The sequence below is a fragment of the Physeter macrocephalus genome, chromosome 20, assembly GCF_002837175.3.
Source record: "Physeter macrocephalus isolate SW-GA chromosome 20, ASM283717v5, whole genome shotgun sequence".
NCBI lineage: Eukaryota > Metazoa > Chordata > Mammalia > Artiodactyla > Physeteridae > Physeter > Physeter macrocephalus.
In genome coordinates this window covers 80050612-80070968 of record NC_041233.1, presented here as the reverse complement: position 1 = coordinate 80070968, position 20357 = coordinate 80050612, and the positions used below count along the sequence as shown (strand labels likewise).

The following is a 20357-nucleotide window of genomic DNA, read 5'->3' as shown; positions in this document are numbered from 1 at the left end:
ACGTGCCGCGGAGCGGCTGGGCCCGTGAGCCACGGCCGCTGAGCCTGCGCGTCCGGAGCCTGTGCTCCGCAACGGGAGAGGCCACAACAGCGAGAGGCCCACGTACCGCAAAAAATCCACAAATAAAACAAATAAAATAAATAAATAAAAAGAATCCCCGAGTACAGACCAACATGATCAGCGGTGTTATGAGGAGAAGAGACTCTGTGGCCAAAACAGTTTGGAAATGCTGGCGTCGTCACACCTCAAGTGGCACCTGATGCAGCTATAGCTCTCAGCTCACCTGACCAAACATGGCACTTGGGGAGGGGATACATGTCCCAGAGAACCCTTTGGAAATACCATGTTAGATTAGCAGATTCTTGAGGGCGGTGCCCACGGTTTCCTGACCTTTGGGTCCCCAGCACCTGGCCCAGGTAGAGACTCAATAAACACCTGTATTTGTTAAACAAATAAAATATCCTCTTTTTTCTTTACTTCTAAAAAAAAAAATCAATTTTACCTATTTACCATACAACTCAAACTTCCGAGTAATTTACTTAAAATACTTTGTTGCTTTAATACTAAGGATTTATATAATAATTTTAACATGAATCGGGATTGATAACTTTATTATTTACACAGCACACATCATGGAAATTAACCTGAAAAATTACAGTTGACAGAATCTAATTACATAAGCCACCATGAATGCAAAGCATCTCCTAATTTTATTTTACAACGCGTATTAAACTTCTTCCCCCCAAATACAATGGCTTAATGTTGTAACCTGAAATGTATGCCAATCCAAGGTTTAGTTTTGCTTTTAAGATTAAGTAGCACATGTGTAATTTAAAAGTGATTTGAAACAGCAAACAATGTCATTGGGCTTACAATTAATGCGCTTTTGACAACTGCAAACAAATTGAATGCATAAATCTATTCACAACAATCTCTGTATTTAACAGACATGTCACTTTGCATGACTATACAGTTAATTTTCATTCTCCAGTGTGAAAGCTGATTTATGGTGACCTTGACCTCCAACACTGCTCTCAGCATTTTGTTCAGCTATAAAAGTTGGGCTGGACAAAAAATACTATGAAACCAAATGCTATGATATTCTTTTTCTTTTCTTTTCTTTTTAAAAAAATTTTTTTGCCACACCACACGGCACGTGGGATCTTAGTTCCCCGACCAGGGATCGAACCCACGCCCTCTGCATTGGAAGCACAGAGTCTTAACCACTGGACTGCCGGGGAAGTCCCATTATTTTTTTTTTTTTTTCTGATGTGACATCGGTGCAGTCCTTATCTACCTAACACTGTGCTTTCCAAAATGTTATTTCAAAGATAGATACACATTTCCAGTGTACACCTCCAAGTCTGTACTGAGGGTAGGATGTTTCCTATTCACTCAGCCTTGTAGGTGGATTCAGCATCAGACGAGCATGCTGTCTAACCCAACAAAGCAACTCTGTCACACGCCCAGAACAAATGCTTCTAAGTGCACAGAGAAAAACCAGTAAAGACGTAAAAAGGGAATGGATTGGCACTGGAAAACTTCCAAAAGGAGGCCGGATAGAATCAATACAAACGGATGGTAACATGTGCATTTAAAAACAGAGAATTGCTGTATCTGCACTAAGTTTTCTACTATTTCCTTCCCGCTCAGAAATTCCAAGCTCTAAGGAAACAAACAGGCTTGTCAATAACAAACACGATTTACTGAAAGGAGGAGCGCCAGGAAGCCAGCACAGATGACAACTGGATAAACAAAACAAGAGCAACTCAGAGGATCGTTCCTCTGTTAAATGAAAGGAATTTTAAAGTGTGTTCAGCTATTGCATGAGAATGGTTGGAAAATGAGTGAAGAACAGCCAATATCCCAAATAAATCTTCTTTAACGTTTTGCTTTAACTATAAATCTGAAGGCTACCATTAATGCAATTTACGAATCTTGAGAAAAAAAGTAATTTTTTTCAGGGTTAGTGTATCTAGGAAATCAATATTCCCTCTGATAGTTTTTGCAGAGTGCATTAATTTTCCTGGCCAAAAAATGATGGTGCTTTTTGTATTTTATACTGAAATACAATATAAAATATGGAAAATCCATTTAAATAATAATAGTAATATAATAATCGTAATAAATAACACATTAAAATGCACCGGATAAATGCATACTACTATTCACTCTTAAAAGTAAAATTAAATCAGGAAAGTAATTCACTCTATGTCCCACCACGGAATCAGAATCACCTGTATTGTGATATAAAGGACCAAAATAACCCACTCACAAATGTTACTTATTGTATTTTCTTTAGCCACATATCTTATTCAGAGATGTGGCCATCTCAGAACCATGGTCTGGAATTGCAGAAAGAGGCTCAAAACAAGCTGCCTGGATTTCCAGGCCCATCATCCCCTACAAGCTGCTCTCCTCATCACAACCCAGCGTGCAGGTCTGGTGACAGGCCCTGCTTATTAGAAAGCGGACAGACCCGGGTTGGAAGCCCAGCTCTGCCACCTTCTAGGGAAATGGCCCTGAACAACTCAGGTCACTTGTCCAAGCCTCAGTTTTGCTAACCATAAGATGGCCTGACATCTTACACGTATTCAACTTAAACACAAAGTGAATGCACCGTGTCCTCCTGTGCCTTCTCAGAGGGGGGCATCTTGTCACAGAGACTGATTCCAGTAGCTAAAGGAACGTATTTGTTAATAACACGGCCTCTGAAAATAGAAGTCAGTATTTCCTTTAGTGTCAACCAGTGACACCTACGGGTTCCAACGCTGGAGGAAAAGGTAGCCGAATTAGTCTTACTGACATAGTAACACGCGTGCCGCCTTCCTGCAGGTGTGTGACCTGCCCTGGGGCGGAGGCCACTCCAGTAAACCCTCCTGTTCCTGTAACTCCGTGAGGAAAGAGACAGGCGCTATGCACACGCCTGACACGTGGAGGCCCCTGAATGGGAGCTGTCATTAGTCCCTCTGTCTCTCTCTTTCTGTCTCTGTCTCTCTGTGTCTCTCATCTCTGTCTCTCTGTCTCTGTCTCTCTAGCTCTCTGTCTCTTTCTCTGTCTCTCTCATCTCCCTGTTAGATCACGACAGCCGCTTCCCGACTGCTTCCCATCCCCTATCTGCTGCTTCTCCCTACCCCTGTACCGCCAGGATTACTCTGCACACACGGAACCTGTCACCAGTCCACAGGGCGCAGTGCCCACGTCTCTGTCTTGCTCCCCACATCCCTGCTGTCCAGGCTCCTGCACTCAGTTAACCAGGAAACGTGAAAGCACCTCTAGGAAATGGAACCAAATATTCCTGCTGTGATGTGAAAGTGTCCCACAGAAGAAAAAAAGACTAATAATAAAGGTGAATCTTCCAAATCTGACCTCCTAGACAGAACAACTATAAACGCTCATTTCTTTACTCGTTCACGGCTAAACATGCTCATATTAAAACAGCCTCATGGGTGAGAACAAAATAAAAACCAGCTCTTTAAAAATTTTAATAGCCTGTACTTCCTTCCAGAAGACAATCAATTACAGCAGAGGAGAAAACAAAAAAAAAAACACCTCAGTGTTTTTTTTTCACACAGCATGAGACATTGCAAACAGTTATCTATAAAGCTGTAACATTTCCTCACTATGAGCAAAGGAGGAAACCTAAAAGTTGGATACTCTGCCTTAAGAAAACACAATTAAAAAAAAGAAGAAAACACAATATATAGAGTCTTGACCTTAAAAAAAATTGTTAAGAAGTGATTATTTGTTCCCTAAAAGGATTAGCTGCTTTACAAAAGGATTATCTACAGACTTCTAGAAGGTATTAAGCTTAGCCAGTGTATATAAACCAAGATTCAAATTAACATAACTTTTCAGGAATATATTAATATGTAATACTGGGTTTACTTGGAGACAAAAATAGCCCTTGAGTTCAAGGCAGCATGAATGCCTGTGTTTGGGGGCTGCCCTTAGCAGCCTCAACTCTCGTCCTACTTTCTGGCATCCCTCTTACGTGCACCGTCGGTGGTTCAAAGCGCTCCACCTCCCAGTGCAGGATCCTACCTGTGGTCCCACCTCCACACACCGGCAGCCACACTCTAGCAGGGAGGTGACGCAGGCTCCAACAATCGATCCTACCCAGGACTGACTCTTGGCGGGCGAGCTGTGTATCCAGGGATGTTCTGGAGCTGCTGGCAGAGGCCACAGCTGCGAGGTCCCAGTGGCAGCAATGTCCAGCAGACCCAGCAGCCACGGACCACAGGCCACATCCTCATCAAAACCTCCTGTGGCCTGGCCTTGGCTGTGGTTCCGGCTGTGAGCCTCTTGGGTTCCTTCTCCTTTTCTGAAACTGGTTCTCCAGTCTTCCATTTGATTCTAAGGACTATTCAGTAGCCTTCTGTCCGTTTCTTTTCTCAATTCTGTGGTGTACAGCTAAAAGCCACAACTGATACACCCAGCATAATAAACGAATGAAGGTTCCTCACCAACACCTACTCTGTGGAAAGGGCTGGTCATCCTTCTCTGCATAAGTAGGGCTAACGTGTGTGACCAGTAGAATATTGCAGAAGAGACCTTGTGACTTCTGAGGCTAAGATGCTGCAGCTTCTGCCTTGCTTTCTCTGGGACCACTCTCTCTGGGAAAAGCCAGCTGCTAGTCACAAGGATGCTCACGTTGTCCTATGGATATGTGTCCACATGGGGAGGCACTGAGGCCTCCTGCCCACAAGCGACATCAGCTTGGCAGCCATGGAAGTGGATCAGCCAAGCCTCAGACGTACTCGCTTCAGACAGGTGAGCTGAGACAGAACTGCCGAAGGCTGCATTTGCTTAGTCCACAGAGCAACCTCTTCGGTGCCTGGGGTTGTACATTTCAAAGTATCCCAGGGACTCCTCCAAATGCCTCCGCTTAAAATGGAAATGGTACTGATGGCTGAGGTTTTCTCACTTTGCTCCTTCATTAAAGCAGCTACTTTCTAGCACGCTCAGCTGCAGTTGTACTACATAACTTCTAGATTTAAAAATTATATATTATCAATAGTTTTTAGGAACGATGAAAGCACTAAGATACGGGGGTCCGTGGCAATGTTTCCAAGTTCTGTAACCAAATGGGACCAGACTGAACACTTCACCCACGTTGTCCTGGTTAATCTTGCAGTTTTTATTGCTTGGGTCATTAAATACCCCCTGAACACAGGAAGGGACGCTGGGCAGAGAGGAACATACCGACCGTGGGCCAATGGTGAAATCCTGCTGACAAACATACATCTGCCCAATCACGCATCCTGAAAACATTCCCTCGTCCTTCCTGATGAAGAAGCAGGCCTGTGACCCTATAACTCAACCCCATTTCCAGCTCAAACTCTTTCTCGATAAAAACACCTCAGAGTTTGTTCTCACGTGCTCCTCTGATTTGTTCACTCAGTTTCTCAGAGACATGGTCCACCTCACACCGTGGTTAATTGTATTTTTTATGCATTTTGACACAGCATTTAAACCTCCACCCCAATACTCCTTGTACTCGTCATGGATATTTTCCAGCTTAAGCCTCCTGCAGGGAAATAGCTCCCTGCCAGCCAGGCCAAACAGTGCAGCGATCGCACAGATTTCATCAGGATCCGCGCTGCTCGTTTAAGGGGCTGAGCTCCCACCGACCAGAAGTCAGGCAGCGGGAGGTGAGGGCCAGGGAGTGGGCATCCCACCTGAAGGTCAGCTCCAATCCCGGGGTCATCCAGATCCTGCCAGAGGAAACAAGAAGTAACGTGTGTGTGGTTTGGACGTTGCATTAAAGAAAGACTGACTCCAACGCTAGGGTATCTTGATAGAATTTTTCCCAAAGGAGAAACTCTCCATGGAGCCCTTAAAACGAGTCCAAAATGATTTTCGAATCAGGAGCAGCTGGGCAAAATCATTCTGTTATTCGGTTCTGCCAGGCTTGCAGCACTTAGCCCTGGGGATCTGTGGTTCCTCAGGTCTGAGTCAGGGTCTCTCCTGCAGCCCCTGGGGTGGCCCCTGTTCCCGGAAGGCTGTCCCCCTGGCCTCCTCATGTGATGCGGCAATCGGATCTTCTCATTTTTTGGAGACCGGGCAATAGGAGGGAGGAAACAATGGGCATTTCTTGAACTAGCTTTGCTATTACTCGTTTCAAAAGAACGGCACGCCGGCCATTCTGAAGATGAAGTGCCAGCTCTCGGGGCCACTGCTCTGGGCAGGCGTGCAGCGGGCGGGAAAGCTGCCAGAGGCACGAGGCCACAGCCGCTGACACGGCCACTGCCACCAGCGGGGCCGGTGTCTGGGCTCAGGGCCCTCACTCCACAGCGCGAGTGTCCCCACCGCGGGCGGGCGGGCTCAGCGGGGCCTGGGGTTCTGGAAGAAGAGGCCCCAGGGGTGGAGCTGAGACTGGGGACACACAAGAGAGCAGAGTCGGGAGGCGGGCGGCAGGAGGGGAGCCTGGGAGGGACAAGCCCGGCCACGGCCGGCCGGTGGGTGGCCCTGCCGCCCACCCTGGCCTTAGGGTCCGACCTCCTTTGAATGGTAAGCTTAGGAAGAGAGTCGCAGGACTGGGTATTCACTACAAGATAGATGGGCTCTTTCAAGAGAGGCCGGCAAAATTTCAGTCCCGCGCGGCAGCCACTCAGCCATCAACACCCACGTGGAAATGGGGCCCCTGATGAACACACGCTGCTCCGGATTCACGGGGAAGGGAAGCGGGCATGGTTCCCGGCACAGGAGAGCCTCTCAGTCCCACGTGGATGGCGCCAGGACCTCGGGGCGGCCCCCTCGCCACACACGGTCCCCAGAGCAAGGCTGAGCTGGGCGCCACCGGCCTCTTAGGGGAATCCTGGGGGCAGACAAGACAGACAGACATGGAAGCCCAGGCGCCAGGTAGAGGATGCAAAGGCAGGACCCGTGGATTCTGTTCAGCACTGGAGCCCCAGCACAGAGCAGGTCTCCCGTTCCTACGTGCTGAACGGATGAGTGCATGGACGTACGTACATGACTACAGGTCTCCTGGGGCTTCAGGGCCGCGGGCAGGAGCCTCCGCCGTCACCAGCACGCTGCTGGGAGTCCCACCCTCCACTGTTCATTCTGTTTAGGTCTCGGCTTTCCCAAGCTGTCGTCTTATAAGAAGCAACGCTTGAAACTGGCCCCCACTGAGTCCCTAACACCTCGTCACGGGTCAGTCTATCCAAGAGCTCTCATTTAGGACAGAAGCGGCCGGACTGAAAGGGGAGCAGAGCACAAACAGGGGGGGTTCGTCGAGGACACGAGTCTCCCTCGCCGCAGGCACTCAGGACCGGCCCCTCCCGACGATGGTTGCATTTCAGTCCTGAGATCCATGGGTACCAGGTACCATCTCAATCCCGCTGTCGGCCCCGCGAGGAATCGGTGCCTCTTCTCCACCTGCCCAGGCAGCCACGGGGCCGCCTACACCTCCGGGGCCACCCTCCGCCCTCTGTCACTGTCGAGAGTCCTGACCTCGTTCCTGGGCCCCTGCAAAAAGCCCCTGACGTCTTCCACCTGGCCACACATCAGCATTCCCTGAGGAGCTCTGTGAAAAATGCAGCTTCCGACCTCACGGCATGCACGATGCTCTGGGACCTGCCCTCTGGGACCTGCCTGATGCACGGCCCACCGGAGGAGACCACTGAGAGCCCCCCAGGCCCCCAGCCCACCCCTCGTCAGCCACCTCCCCTTCCTCAGAACTCCCCTCACCTCCCCCAGCCCAAGATGGAGCCCAAGTGCCTCCCTCTGGTTCCAAGACCCTTCCCAGGAGGCCCAGGGGTCCTCCCATCCTGCTCCCTGAGTGGTCCAGCCTCTTCCCCTCCCCTGAAGGCCCCAGCCACCCCACCCCAAGGTGATCTGGAGGGAGCTGCCCCACCCCCGACCCCTGGCAGGACACGGGGACCAAGCCTGGACAGTCAGAAGAGGGTGAGCCCTGGCCACGGTGCAAGCTTTGGGGACGGCAAGTGGCCGAGGCCTGGCTCATCAGAGCCAAGGAGACCCGCCTGGGAGCCTACGGCTGCACCCGCTGGAAAGGCTCTCTCCTGGGGGGATGAGAGGCTGCTGGGGAAAGAGCCTGTCCAGGCGAAGGGGAAAGGACGGCGGACCTCGATGGCAACGCTGAGCCACTGGATCCCGCTCTTCCCGAACCTTCGGTTACGTAAGTCAAGGAGGCCTCTTGTGAACCCAGGTGGAAGGAACCGTGTCTCCACCTCTGACACCCTCAGATCCCTGACAATACACAGCCCGCCTCTCCCCGTCTGCGGGGCGACATCACACCTTCCTCTGCACCGGGGCCCCCGGGAAGGCCAGGGGAGTCGTGGAAGAAGGGTCAGCCCACACCCAGGCACAGACTCTCCAGCAGACGCTCCCACAGACGGGCCCGGGGGGCTACAGCCACATCAGGAATGGGAGCTGCTCTCTGTGCCCCGCCACCGGGACCCCCACCAACTAGCACGGTGATCAGAGGGGAGTGTGGCGACCTCAGGGCAGGTGCACACCCACCAGCTCCCTGGGGATACGTACCCTGGCTGGGGATGGGGAACAGAGTGGACCCTCAACCAGACTCCGAGTGGAGGCAGCAAGGGGCTCCTCCCAGAAGGCAGGCCCCCCTCGGGCTCCAGGGGGGCCAAGGGATTCTCCTCATGGGCGCCTAACCGATGTCTCGTATCATTGGCAACAGGGGTCGAGCCCCAGGGTACCAGACACCAATCACTCCACACGTTTCAGTGCATACAGCTGCCATCAATCAAGCCCATTACATCCACACAGCCAAGCAACTCCCACCCAACGTCGTTCAGGCCATCGGCTCAGAAGTCGCTCTGGGAAGCATGGCCACGCCCCCGCCTGCCGGGTCTGAAGATGGACACGGCACGTCGAGCCTGGCTGCTCCAATCTCCAAGCTGCCAGTCACTAAAGAAAGCATAATCTCTGTAAAGCACTTACAAATCACTGCTATACTGACACAAAACAAAACAAAAAAATCCATTGCAAAGTAAAATAACGAGGATTGATGTCATTGATTTCTTCCCGGCACTGCCTGCCCATTCAGGCTGTGCATTTTACTGTAACAAACCATAAATCATTTGCTAAACAAAAGCATGCCACGTGCAAGAAACACACGTGACTGCCTTCTAAAATACCGCCTGGACACAGCTGGCCGGGCCGAAACCACACCCAGCCACACAGGCTGGCAAGACTCAGGCCGAGCAGACACAAGATGGAGGCCCAGCAGTGAGGCCATAGCCCCTCACCTCCAGACTCTGCTCGAGGCTGGAACGTTCAACTCCTGTCGAAACAGACAGATAAGCTAGGCTTTCGTGTGATGGAAGCAGATGAGGGGCCTCCATTTCCCGAAGCCCCAAACCTGAACAGGGGGTCAGACACAGGAGGGAGGATAAAGGGGTCAGCCCACCAGGGTGGTGAGAACAGGAAAAGGATGCTCGGTTGGCCTTGTTCTCCGCTTGTCTGTTTTTCTTTTTGCAGACACCGCCCTGCTCTCATCAGTCTCTGGCCCGCCATCTCCTTGAGTCCTAACACCATGCCTTCAATTAAGTTGCAGAGTTCTGATGGAGAGATATTTGAAGTTGATGTTGAAATTGTGAAACAATCTGTGACTATTAAGACCATGTTGGAAGATTTGGGAATGGATGATGAAGGAGATGATGATCCAGTCCCCTTGCGAAATGTTAATGCAGCCATATTAAAAAAGGTCATTCAGTGGTGCACCCACCACAAGGATGATCCTCCTCCTCCTGAGGATGATGAGAGCAAAGCAAAGGGAACAGATGACATCCCTGTTTGGGATCAAGAATTCCTGAAAGTTAACCAAGGAACACTTTTTGACCTTATACTAGCAGCAAACTACTTAGACATCAAAGGTTTGTGTGATGTTACCTGCAAGACTGTTGCCAATATGATCAAAGGGAAAACTACTGAGGAGACCTGAAAGACATTCAATATCAAAAATGATTTTACAGGGCTTCCCTGGTGGCGCAGTGGTTGAGCGCCTGCCTGCCGATGCAGGGGACGCGGGTTCGTGCCCCGGTATATTAGAAAAACAGTCCACAAATGCAGCAGCAAATCAGTTGTATTAGCAGAATGTTGTCCTCATTGCATGTGTAGTTTCAGTACAGATTCCAAACTTATGGCTCAGTTTCTTCTAGTATGACCAAAAGTTCTTTTTTCTTTGCTCTGAATAAAACTGAACTGTGGGTTCTCTATAGAAAGTGGCGTTTTGGGCTTTCCCTCTTTTTGTAAAGCAATTTCTGCCTAGTTTATTGTCCAGTTAACTTGAATTTAGTGACTTTTAAAAGTTGGCATTGTAAATAAAACAACTTGCAAAAAATTTTCTGAAATAGAATTAACAACGTATTATCTTTATTCATGAGTTGGAAACTGGAAAAAGGCTATTTGAGGTAAATGTTATCAGAATGGGGTTATCAGAATGTCTTCCAGCTTCCCGGAGTCCACTGGTATTGATTAGGCTGTATGTAGCAGGGCTCCCTTAATTGGATCTGAGGACGTGTTTTTGCATTTTTAATCCTCTCAGCTTTGAATATGTTGGCTAGAGGCTCAGTTACTACTCAGTTTGTGGTTTGAGAGGAAATAGAATTAGACAGTTTGCTGGCTTTTCAATTAAAAAAGACACTTGACCCATGTGGTGTGTCATCTTTTTATAATCAGTAACCCTATGTGGGGAAAGCCATAAACACTACTTGTGTGTAAAAAATAATTTAACCTTTAATGTTAAAATGTGCGGTGGAACACAGAAAGCACCAGTCACGAATGCAAAGATACTTTCAATAAAAAGTAAGTTACGTTAAAAAAAAAAAAAAAAAAAAAGATGCTCAGTCCGGGTCAGGACGTGGTACCAGGAACAGGCATCGTGACCCCGGAAAGTCTCAGGCTGCTCACCTAGGGCGGGCATTGTCCTCAGACTCTAAACAGGAGCTCACACGGTTCCTCAAACTTCTCAAAGAGAAAATGTCTAAAGCAAAAAGGTAGACTTGGCTTTGGTATTTATTCATTTATTTTCTTTTCCATTACAGTTTATCCCAGGATATTGAATATGTTTCCCTGTGCTACACAGTAGGACCTTGTTGTTTATCCATTCTATGTATAACAGTTTGCGGCTGCGAATCCCAAACTCCCAATCCTTCCCTCCCACACACCCCCTCCCCCTTGGCAACCACAGTCTGTTCCCTATGTCTGTGAGTCTGTTTCTGTTTCCTGGATAAGTTCATTTGTGTCATATTTTAGATGCCACACATAAGTGATATCAGATGATATTTGTCTTTCTCTTTCTGACTTACTTCGCTTAGTATGATCGTCTCTAGGTCCATCCATGTAGCTGCAAATGACATTATTTCACAGAATTGGCTTTGGTTTTTGGTAAACTGAAGGACTTACACGGGAAACGTATTTCTAGTTACCTAAAAACAAATGATGAAGGTTATTGAGAAAATAACTAGAAATGAGTAAAAGTGTTTTCTTTTTTATTTGATGAAAATCAGTGGGAGGGGTGCCTCTTTAGTGTGCAGTGAATTCAGTTTCCTGAGCACAAAACCGCGGTTGCGTTGAGCCAGGTCGTATGTCCGTCCTGGGCACTGTTCTGCACACAAAGGTACCTGCGGCTCCATTTGTAAAATGAAGGGAGAAAATGAATTTTTTTTTTTTTTTGGCCGCACGGCACGTGCATCTTAGTTCCCGGATCAGGGATCGAACCTGCGCCCCCTGCAGTGGCAGTGCGGAGTCTTCACCGCCGGACCGCCAGGGAAGTCCTGAGAAAATGAATTTCTAATGCAATGCAATTGGGGGTCTCACCATCATTCCTGACCTCCATGACTTTGAAGGGTGTTTTACAGCCCAGGGAGCCCTCAGGAAAACTCCCCTTCCCTGGCATGGAAGACAGAACTTGAGTTTCCCAGTTGGGCCAGTTCGTGGAAATCTACAGGGAAGGTTCTCACTCCGGCTGGCTAAGAAATCGGCAAAGGCACTCAACCTCTGTCAGAAGCTCCTCCTCGGGGGCAGCCGGCCTTCTTCGCTCTTGTAAGCGTGCGTCTTTCCTCTCTTTCTGCCAGAGGGCCAACTGCCAGGGTGCTGACCGGCTGGGGCGGGCCAGCTGCATTAAGCATCCCTCAGATTGGGTTTGCATAAGTGACCGTGATTCTTTGAGCCTCTCCCCCAGCTGCCGTGTTCCACTCCTTTAATAAACGTCATCGCTTCAAATCTGGCTTTTCTCCACTTAAAAAGGAAACTTAAAATGTGATGCAGCAAGCTAGACTGAGGTCTGCAAGGCAAGAGTCCTGGGTGCAGGGAGAGAGTGGGGTGACTCCCAGTCTATACCTGTCAGAGGCCAACGGTGGCCACATGCAGGTTCATGAGGCCTTCCTACCACAATTCCTCTGAGCCGGCTTCTTTGATGACAACAGCCACCATTAAATGACCTATTTCATGTTATTTTATTAGGAATACTGTCCAATCCCCCATGTGCAATGTACGCTGTAACCAAATTTCTCATAAAAAGAAAGATAAACAGCAGGGTGATGCACAAACATTGTCATTACCAGTTTCAAGATGAAAAACTGTCCTCAAGCCTCGCTGGGCAGACTCTCCGTAGTAGAATCACCTGCCTCTAGTCACCAAATTCCCTGGCTCCCCGCCAAAGGCACCTCCAACTCAGCCTACAATCTGGTCTTATCATCAGGCCTTAACCTTGCATCTGGCCCAGGTGCAAAGCAGTCTTCCTAGCCAAAAACCTCAGGGCCTTGGTCAGGCAAGACCCGTGAAACTGTAAAAACAAACAACTGTAGACGCATGCATTTTTCTGCAGGATGAGTCTATAGTCTTCCTCCGAATCTCAAAGGAGGACATGAGCTCAAACAGCTTAAGAACTGCTGGGCCATCACACAGAACCCAGACTCTTAGAAGTGTCTGGAGAATCCCAAGCTTTTCCATCTGTCTTGTCCCAGTCTCATCATCCCTGGGCCTCAGCTGCACTCAGATACCCGCTGTTCCTCAGATAGGTCACACTACTTTTCACCGCTGGGCAAGCACACGGAGACCCCTCTGTCTGGAATGTTCTAGCCCTGTTGGCTGCCAAGAAAACATCCTTGAAAACGAAGCCTGCTCTATTTGGTGAAGCCCTTCCAGGCCCTCGCTTCAAAAGCCCGTCTTGACAGCTCTGTTCCACCTCTGCATCCACCTTTACGTTATATATGCCCTGGAAATGATGGCTTTTGCCCTCCTATGGGTGTGGGGCACCCATAGGACAGGCCCTGTGACTTTTTTGTAACACCGGTGTTAAGCCCAGTGCAAGTATATCGTAGATACTCAATAAATGTTTAAATCCCCATTTGCCCCTTCTCTACGACCTTACAGACTCTTTTAAATACTACCCACATTTGATGAAAACCAAGAAATATCCTTTGAAAGAATATCACTGGCTGGCTAAGAATAGGCCTAGCTTGGCCCAATTCTGTGGAAAATTATTAAATTTCTGGCTCTTGCATTTTTATATTGTGTTGGGCCAAAATCAGGTCTTTGCTCAAAGGAATTTAAATGAGCAGACTGATACCATCTCCAAGAGACGACTGAGCTTTAGCTGATGTTCGCAACACTGGCGAAAAGTAATTTATTGAATTACTGATGCACTTAATGAAGTGCTGCCAGAAGCTCAGGAGGAGACAGTGCTGAGCCAACTGTATTTGAACTTGAAGGACGGGGTGACTGTTTCAAAGCATTTTGATGTCCAGGACTTAAATGTTCGGCTGTTTATAAAACTAAGGCCACTTTCAGAGCCAGAAAAACCACCTACTGAAGAAAAGCGTTCATTACAAGGAATACTTTTACTAGTAACCAGGCAGGTTTTGAGACGACTTGAAATAATGTGGTTGCAAAGGGGAGTTTCTTTTGATTAGCCAATGTCATAGTGCAACTAAGATGGGTTTATTTTTACATGTTTAAGAAGCTAAAGTATTTTAATCTCTCTGAAAGCGCATTTATGTGTTTTCTAGTCATTAAAGCAAGTGCCCTAAGGCAACACTTTGTGAGCCCAGACTGAGTTACTGTAAATCCCTGAATGTCATAAAAGGGTACAAATATCCTGACTTTCTGTTAATTCATACTGATTCCCTACCCCTGTTCCCCTGGAATTGTTGAGAGAGCTTCTGCTTCTGAGATGCAGTGTGTTTGGATCTAAACGTTCGCTCCGTGCCCTAATGGAAGTGACAGGTCACCCCCTTGCTCTCTGAAATCATCTCAGGCTATGCCGCCTTGGTCCTTAACTCTCGCCTACAGGTACTAGGACCCAGGGCTCCCATTCTGGAATGAAAAATTTGGAGGCCTCCTCAGATGACAATCATTAGAAGATAAAAAGCTTAGTATCTTGATAGTCTCCCTGTTTTGTAACAAGTGGATTAGTATAAAATGGCTAAGAGCAGGCCAGCCCTGGGAAAAATTGTGACGTAAGAAAAACTGACCACTGGTGCCCTCAAAGCCCTCAAAGCCCCTCCTGAGCCATATTTCAAACGACCAGAGAAAAGCTTTATCCTGTGACAAGAGTCCAGCCAGACTGGCGAGTGAGGGAGGGGAGGCCCCAGGGCTGTGACATCAAATCATGTAAGCGGGTGTCCCCCTTTGAGGCCAGCCTTTTGAACCAGAGAGGAAGAAAGGGAGGCCGGAGCTCCCACGGTTTAACGGGGTACCTGCTGGGACAGGAGCTGGCACTGGCCGGGCTCTGCGCCAGCGGGCTCCCACCCCCGGCACGTGTGCATATTGACAAAGGAGTCAAGGCCAAGTCTGCTGAACTCAGCCGAGCAGAGACCCATGGAAGCCCCGTCCCTGGGACACAGCCTGCAAACGCCAAGTCCTTTTGGGGTCAGAAACAAAATAACAGGGCTGAGTACAAAGGTCACTCAGAATAACACATTGTAACCAAGGAGCTAGGCGACAGGATATTCAAAAGTCTTAGCTGAGAAGAAAAATGGAAGTAATTTGCTCCCTAGTACAAAAATCGTTGACTAATGTTCAGCTGGAAACGACCAAATAGATTTAAGGACATTAATAACCAAAAATGCCTGTGTTTACAGAGTGGAACTGGAGTGACTTGCTTTGAGGACAAAGCAAGTGCAGCTGAGCAGAAATCAGAGCTCAGATCACCTCGAGCCTTTGACGGCGGTCCTGTCGCCCCTGGACTCCTGGACGTCATAGCAGTACCAGCGACCGTCTGGTAAGCAGGAGGCCGTGCTCTCTATACGTGACCCCCCCATCCATCCACATAACAACCCTGTTTGGGAAGTGTCACTGTCGCCATCAGAAAGAGGAGGGATCACACTGGGAGATAGTAAGTCACCTGCCCAGAGCCTCAGTGTCAAGAGCCCCAGCCTGACCCCATCGCTCTGCCCCAAAGTCTGTGCTCTGAGCCCTGGGCTGGGCACCTGCCAGTGAAAAGCAAAGCCCGGGGCTCAGATCCGCTGCTGGTTTTCAGACAGACTAAAATCACTGCTGGGGGAGCCCTATGCATACAGCCTCCTCCACTGCCCGGGACAGCTCACACTCGGGTCTGTCCCTTCCTCCCCTCCCTCCACTCCTCCACTTTCCACTTTCTCTTGGAGGCCTGGATGCCCTGTGAGCTCCAGGCACCTGGCGAGCAGCCCAGCATCCCTGGAGAGGATGATGCAGCCAGTGCACCTGCGGGGAGCACGGCTGAACGCTGAACACTCATTCCGGCATAAGCCTTCCCGCCAGATCATATTTAGCGTTGCTGGAACCCAGTCTTGGGGTCCAGACAAGTTTTCCTATCAATTCTTCATTCCCCACCCGATAAACAGAACGGCAAAACACCTGCCCAGAACGCTTCAGGTTTTTAGCACATAACCAAGGATCGTTTTTTTCCTTCAAACTCTCCTCTGTCCCCTGCTGGAGTTTATGTTTGTTTCAGGGAGAAAGAAAACATTGTCACCTTTTTGGATCTCTCATCCAATATACTCTTGATTATATTTGAAACCTATGTAAAAACGCACATTAAAAAAATATATTTACTTGCTTCTTATTTCGCTGGGGATCAATATAAAGGGGTATGTTTGTTTTTCTGAAAGATACTGCTAAAATTTTTTATTTCGTAAGCTTTGACAACTCCTTTGAAGTATCTGCACAGTTGGAAGAAAGACATCAGGCTCACATTTCTGGCTCTGGGCCGGGAGCCGTGTGAGTTCAAAGAGGCTGCGAACCACATCAAAACTCCCCAGGGAGAACACCTGGGGCGGCCCCTGATGGACCAGGTTTGGGGAACGGCAGCCAGACTGAGAGAAGACAAGGAAGCCAGTTTGGTAACCCCCAAACTAGGGGTCTCCCGGCCTGCATCCGGCACCACAACTGTACACCTGCATATCTGTTGGAGGATTTAGTAAAACTCAAGGAAACCCGCTTTCCTCTGGTGCAGCTGATCTAGAGCTCCAACCACCTAGAATGTTATCCAGCACTCTGCTTTCGGAGAAAAACCCAAGTGACAGAACAGTGAGAAGTTAACTCTCCAAAAAAAGCCTTTCGGTATGTCTGGGGTCAGCAGGTAAAACTAACACCATGCTGAATATACCCACGAGCCTAATCCTACTCTGGGTAGATCTGGTACCCAGCGCAGAGAGGATGGGGCCCCTGTGACGAACCGGGAACGGGAGGCCACCCAGCAGTGGATGCGGCCGGGCGTGCGGTCCACAGCACTGCCTGGACCAGCGCGCGTGGGTGAAATCGATCAGCACACTGGGGTTCGGAGGGGCTCAGGGATGGCCCAGTGCCACACGTCTCTCTCTGGAGGTAAGCAAAGTGAAGCTCTGAGGGTTTGGGGGCCAGTCCACGGTTTCACAGCCTTTGCTTTCTAGTCTAGAAGCCATTCTCTTGACCCTGGGGCCACGCTGGTTCTGGACCACACCACTTCTCGATGCCGGGTTCGGCTCACTTGCATCTGGCACACAGCCTGGTTTAATCCAGCCCACGAGCCCAGGCTAATGCACATAAAACACTGCACCTCCGCCTACCGGATCATTCGCACATTGAAGAGTCAATGGAGTGTGTTAAAGAATGGATTTGTTCACGGAGCACAGATTAAAATACTTAATCACGCACATGTTACATCATCCTTCAAATTATCAGGCAAAAAATAAAGTTAACTGGCATGTCCCACCGTATTGATTTGATCTAGCACTGCGGAAGGCACGCAAAAGGTATCTGTCTACTCGTGTGGGTTCTGAGTTTGTTCATTTATTCATTCAGACATCACTGTTTCTTACTGCATGCGATACACAGCCTCGGGTACCGGAGGGGACTAATAGCCACAACTTACGGAGTGCCGGCCACGTGCCTGGTACTTTATATGCATCAACTGTCACGCTCACAACAGTCCTGTGAAGTGGAGATCATCACTCCCATTCTAGAGGAGAGAACACTGAGGCAGGAATCTTGAACAACTCAGCCAAGGTCATACCAGAGCCAGGATTTGAATCCATACCTGAACCCAAAGTCCAGGCTCTCAGAAACATACCTTCCACCCTGAAAACACAAATGACCCGGTAGAGGAGATAAACAAGTCAACTGCAAATCAAAATAGATTCTCACAGCTGCTTCAGGACAGGTAACCGTCTACAGAACTAAAAAGGAAGAGCGATATCTCTTGCGGAGGAGGGTTAGGAAGGCTTTGTGGAGACAGGCGTTTGTGGGCCTTGAGGTATGAGTAGGAGTCCCGAAGACGGAGATAAAGGGGAAGGAGATTCAGAGTAGGGCACTGAGCAGGCTCCATCTCTGAGAATCGGGAAAGCAGAGGGGTGCCTTCAGGGAGCACAGAGCCATTGGTTCCCTAGGAGATGGCACGCCAAGAGAAGTGCTGAAGGCGATCTTGGAACACGCAGTTTCTTCCTAGTGATAATCAAATATTGAGAAGGCCAGTCTTTATCCTAACGGATATATTTGTTCTTCTTCTGACAGCAGAACCTCTGCAAGTGTAACTCAAACATTATAAACGAAAAAGACATGTCAAATAAAGGAACGGAGGGTGGCGTCCATGGGGCTCCTAACTGATCTCCAACCCGCCTCCTTGGGAGGTCATCTGGGGTCGCTCTGGTCCAGGTCAGACAGTCATTTTAGCAAGTATGTCGGGCATCTCCAGAAGCACTGTCAATGTGGTCCCTAGACAGACCTCTCTTATCTCTCCAGGATCCAGTTCAGTCACATTAAAAAAAAAAATGAGTGGCTGCCTATCAACCACGACGGACATCCCCTAAAAAGACAGAGACTCCCCTACATCCGCAGATGCGCTCCTAAAATGTTTCAATTCGTCCAATGATAGCTTTCAGAGCCTCCCGTCGGGGACCTGCCTGGCTGGGCACAGAGGACACAGCATGGTCCTCGGGGAAATGACAATCCAGCATGTCTTTCCACAGCAGGGTGGAGGCTGGTGTGATTAGACGGATAAAGAAAACATTAGGAAAGAGTTGGGCTGGGTCAGGGGAGTTCACAGGTTTGATGTGGGACATGTTGAGTTGGGGGCATTTGACATATTCCAGAAGAAAGGTAGAGTGGGCACCTGAGCCTGGGAATCGCAGAGGACTGGTCTGGGCTAGGATGTGCCTCTGACCTGGAAGGAGGGAGTTTTGCTAAAGGGGGATGGCTTGGACTGGGATCATGGTGGCAGCAGGAGAGGCAAGTAGACCAGCGGGGGCACAGCTCAAAGGAGACCCACCTTCACACTCCAGCTTCATTGCTAGCCAACCATCAACTGCTGTCAACTCCTCACACATCCACCTTCAATACGCCCCCTCTGCGGACCCCGGACCCCCATCCGACGGCTGCTGCAGCCGCTCTCAGGGATTGATGATTTGCACACACACACGCACACACACCCCTGGACGGGAAGGGGTAAAGCGCGAGGACACAGAGCTCCGGCAGGCTTCTGCAGGCTTCCCTGGAGGCGCTGTCCCAGGCCATCTCGGGGCCAGGTGTCCCTCCACAGAAGTGAGAAGTGGCCCCTGTGCAGGGCCTGTGGACCTGACCGCAATGCTTCACATTTCCTCTGTGCCTCCACAGGGGTCCCAGGAGGCATCACAGTGACAGTAACATGAACTCCCTCAACCACTGCCCACAACTCACTTGGCTGGGGGCGCTAAGTGGGTATGGCTTTAAATCTAAAACCATCTGGATTCATCTAACGACCTGGCCTTCTACAGGGACAAATCTAGCTCTTAGGTCTCAATGACACATGGAAAGTCTGGGGATTTTGTGGGGAGGGGAGGGGCAGTTGCTGGTTCACAGGCAACACTGACACCAACGAACACAGACCTCAGCCCCTGAGATCACGGCGAGAGGCAGCGGCACACCGGGTCAGGGCCCGTTTCATGTCACCACCTGGCCCTTTGCTCCCCGAAGGCTTAGAGCCTGTGCTCAGAAAGCCCAGACCTCAGTCCTATTCGCACACTGAGCTCTGCCCCATACCACGAAGGATGAGTGACCGTGGCAGTCAGGAGGCAGCCTGGGCCACCGGCACCCACCCTTTCACACCCTCCTTTGGCTGAGAGCTCTGGTTCTGAAAAGGCACGGCCCTCCCGTTGCCCCCTCCCTGCCACAGTTTATATGGGCATGAGTCTATTTTGCACAGGCAGGAATTCACTGACCTTTCAGACACAAAGACCTCCAGGGGCCCTGGGTCAAGAGGCACCGGGGGTCAGGAGCTGGCTGGACATGGGCCCAGGGACTTCTGAAACACGTGACCAGCCTTTGCCGGTTTTGATCCAGTTCTACCACCTTTCTCTCTAGAATACAAGCACACACGGAGCCGGATTCCTCTTTCCTTGAGTTTCCTGGGTTGAAACTCTGGTAGAGAGGTCCTCTTCCGAGACAGATCGATATCACAATTCTGCCGGTATAATTGTTTCACCTTTCTAGAAAGGTTTGCCATGCCAGGAAGGAATTTAGGTCAAGTCCAGCACAATCACTCAGGGCTTGGCTATGCCTCTCCATCCTAGGGGTTGTCCGGCCTTTCCCAGATGGTCCCGGGAAGCCCGCGGGCTTGGCGTTGCGCTGCCCTCTGGCGCAGGAACTCTGACAGGTCACCCCGCTGACGCCGCGGGCCGGCCTGGGCCAGCGGGGCCTGCCCACTTCCCCCGCACTCCCTGCCGCATCTCTGAGCCCCCAGCGGCATCCCCCTCCGCTCCCCTCCCTGGCAAGGCAAGGGGCGCCTGGACAGCAGCGCACGCCCCTCCCGGAGTTGGTGCAACTCGGAGACGCTTCCTCCAAAGGCGCCCGTCTCGTCTCGACCCCTGCGTGCGGCAGCCCCCAACACACCCGCCTGGCACCCCCTCTCGGTCTCGCCTGCTTTCACACGCGTC

At 49.9% G+C, this 20357-nt stretch overlaps 1 protein-coding gene across 1 annotated transcript; it reads left to right on the top strand.

Moving 5' to 3' along the window:
* The first annotated feature begins 9488 nt into the window (after positions 1-9488).
* Positions 9489-9931, top strand: LOC102982384 (S-phase kinase-associated protein 1-like). The gene has a single exon (XM_055081407.1). It carries the CDS (start codon positions 9524-9526, stop codon positions 9929-9931), a length of 408 nt encoding a protein of 135 aa, XP_054937382.1. The 5' UTR covers positions 9489-9523.
* Positions 9932-20357: the final 10426 nt, after the last annotated feature.

Excerpts from the sequence above, each read along its gene's own strand:
- LOC102982384 (XM_055081407.1), top strand. The coding sequence starts at position 9,524 with ATGCCTTCAATTAAGTTGCAGAGTTCTGATGGAGAGATATTTGAAGTT.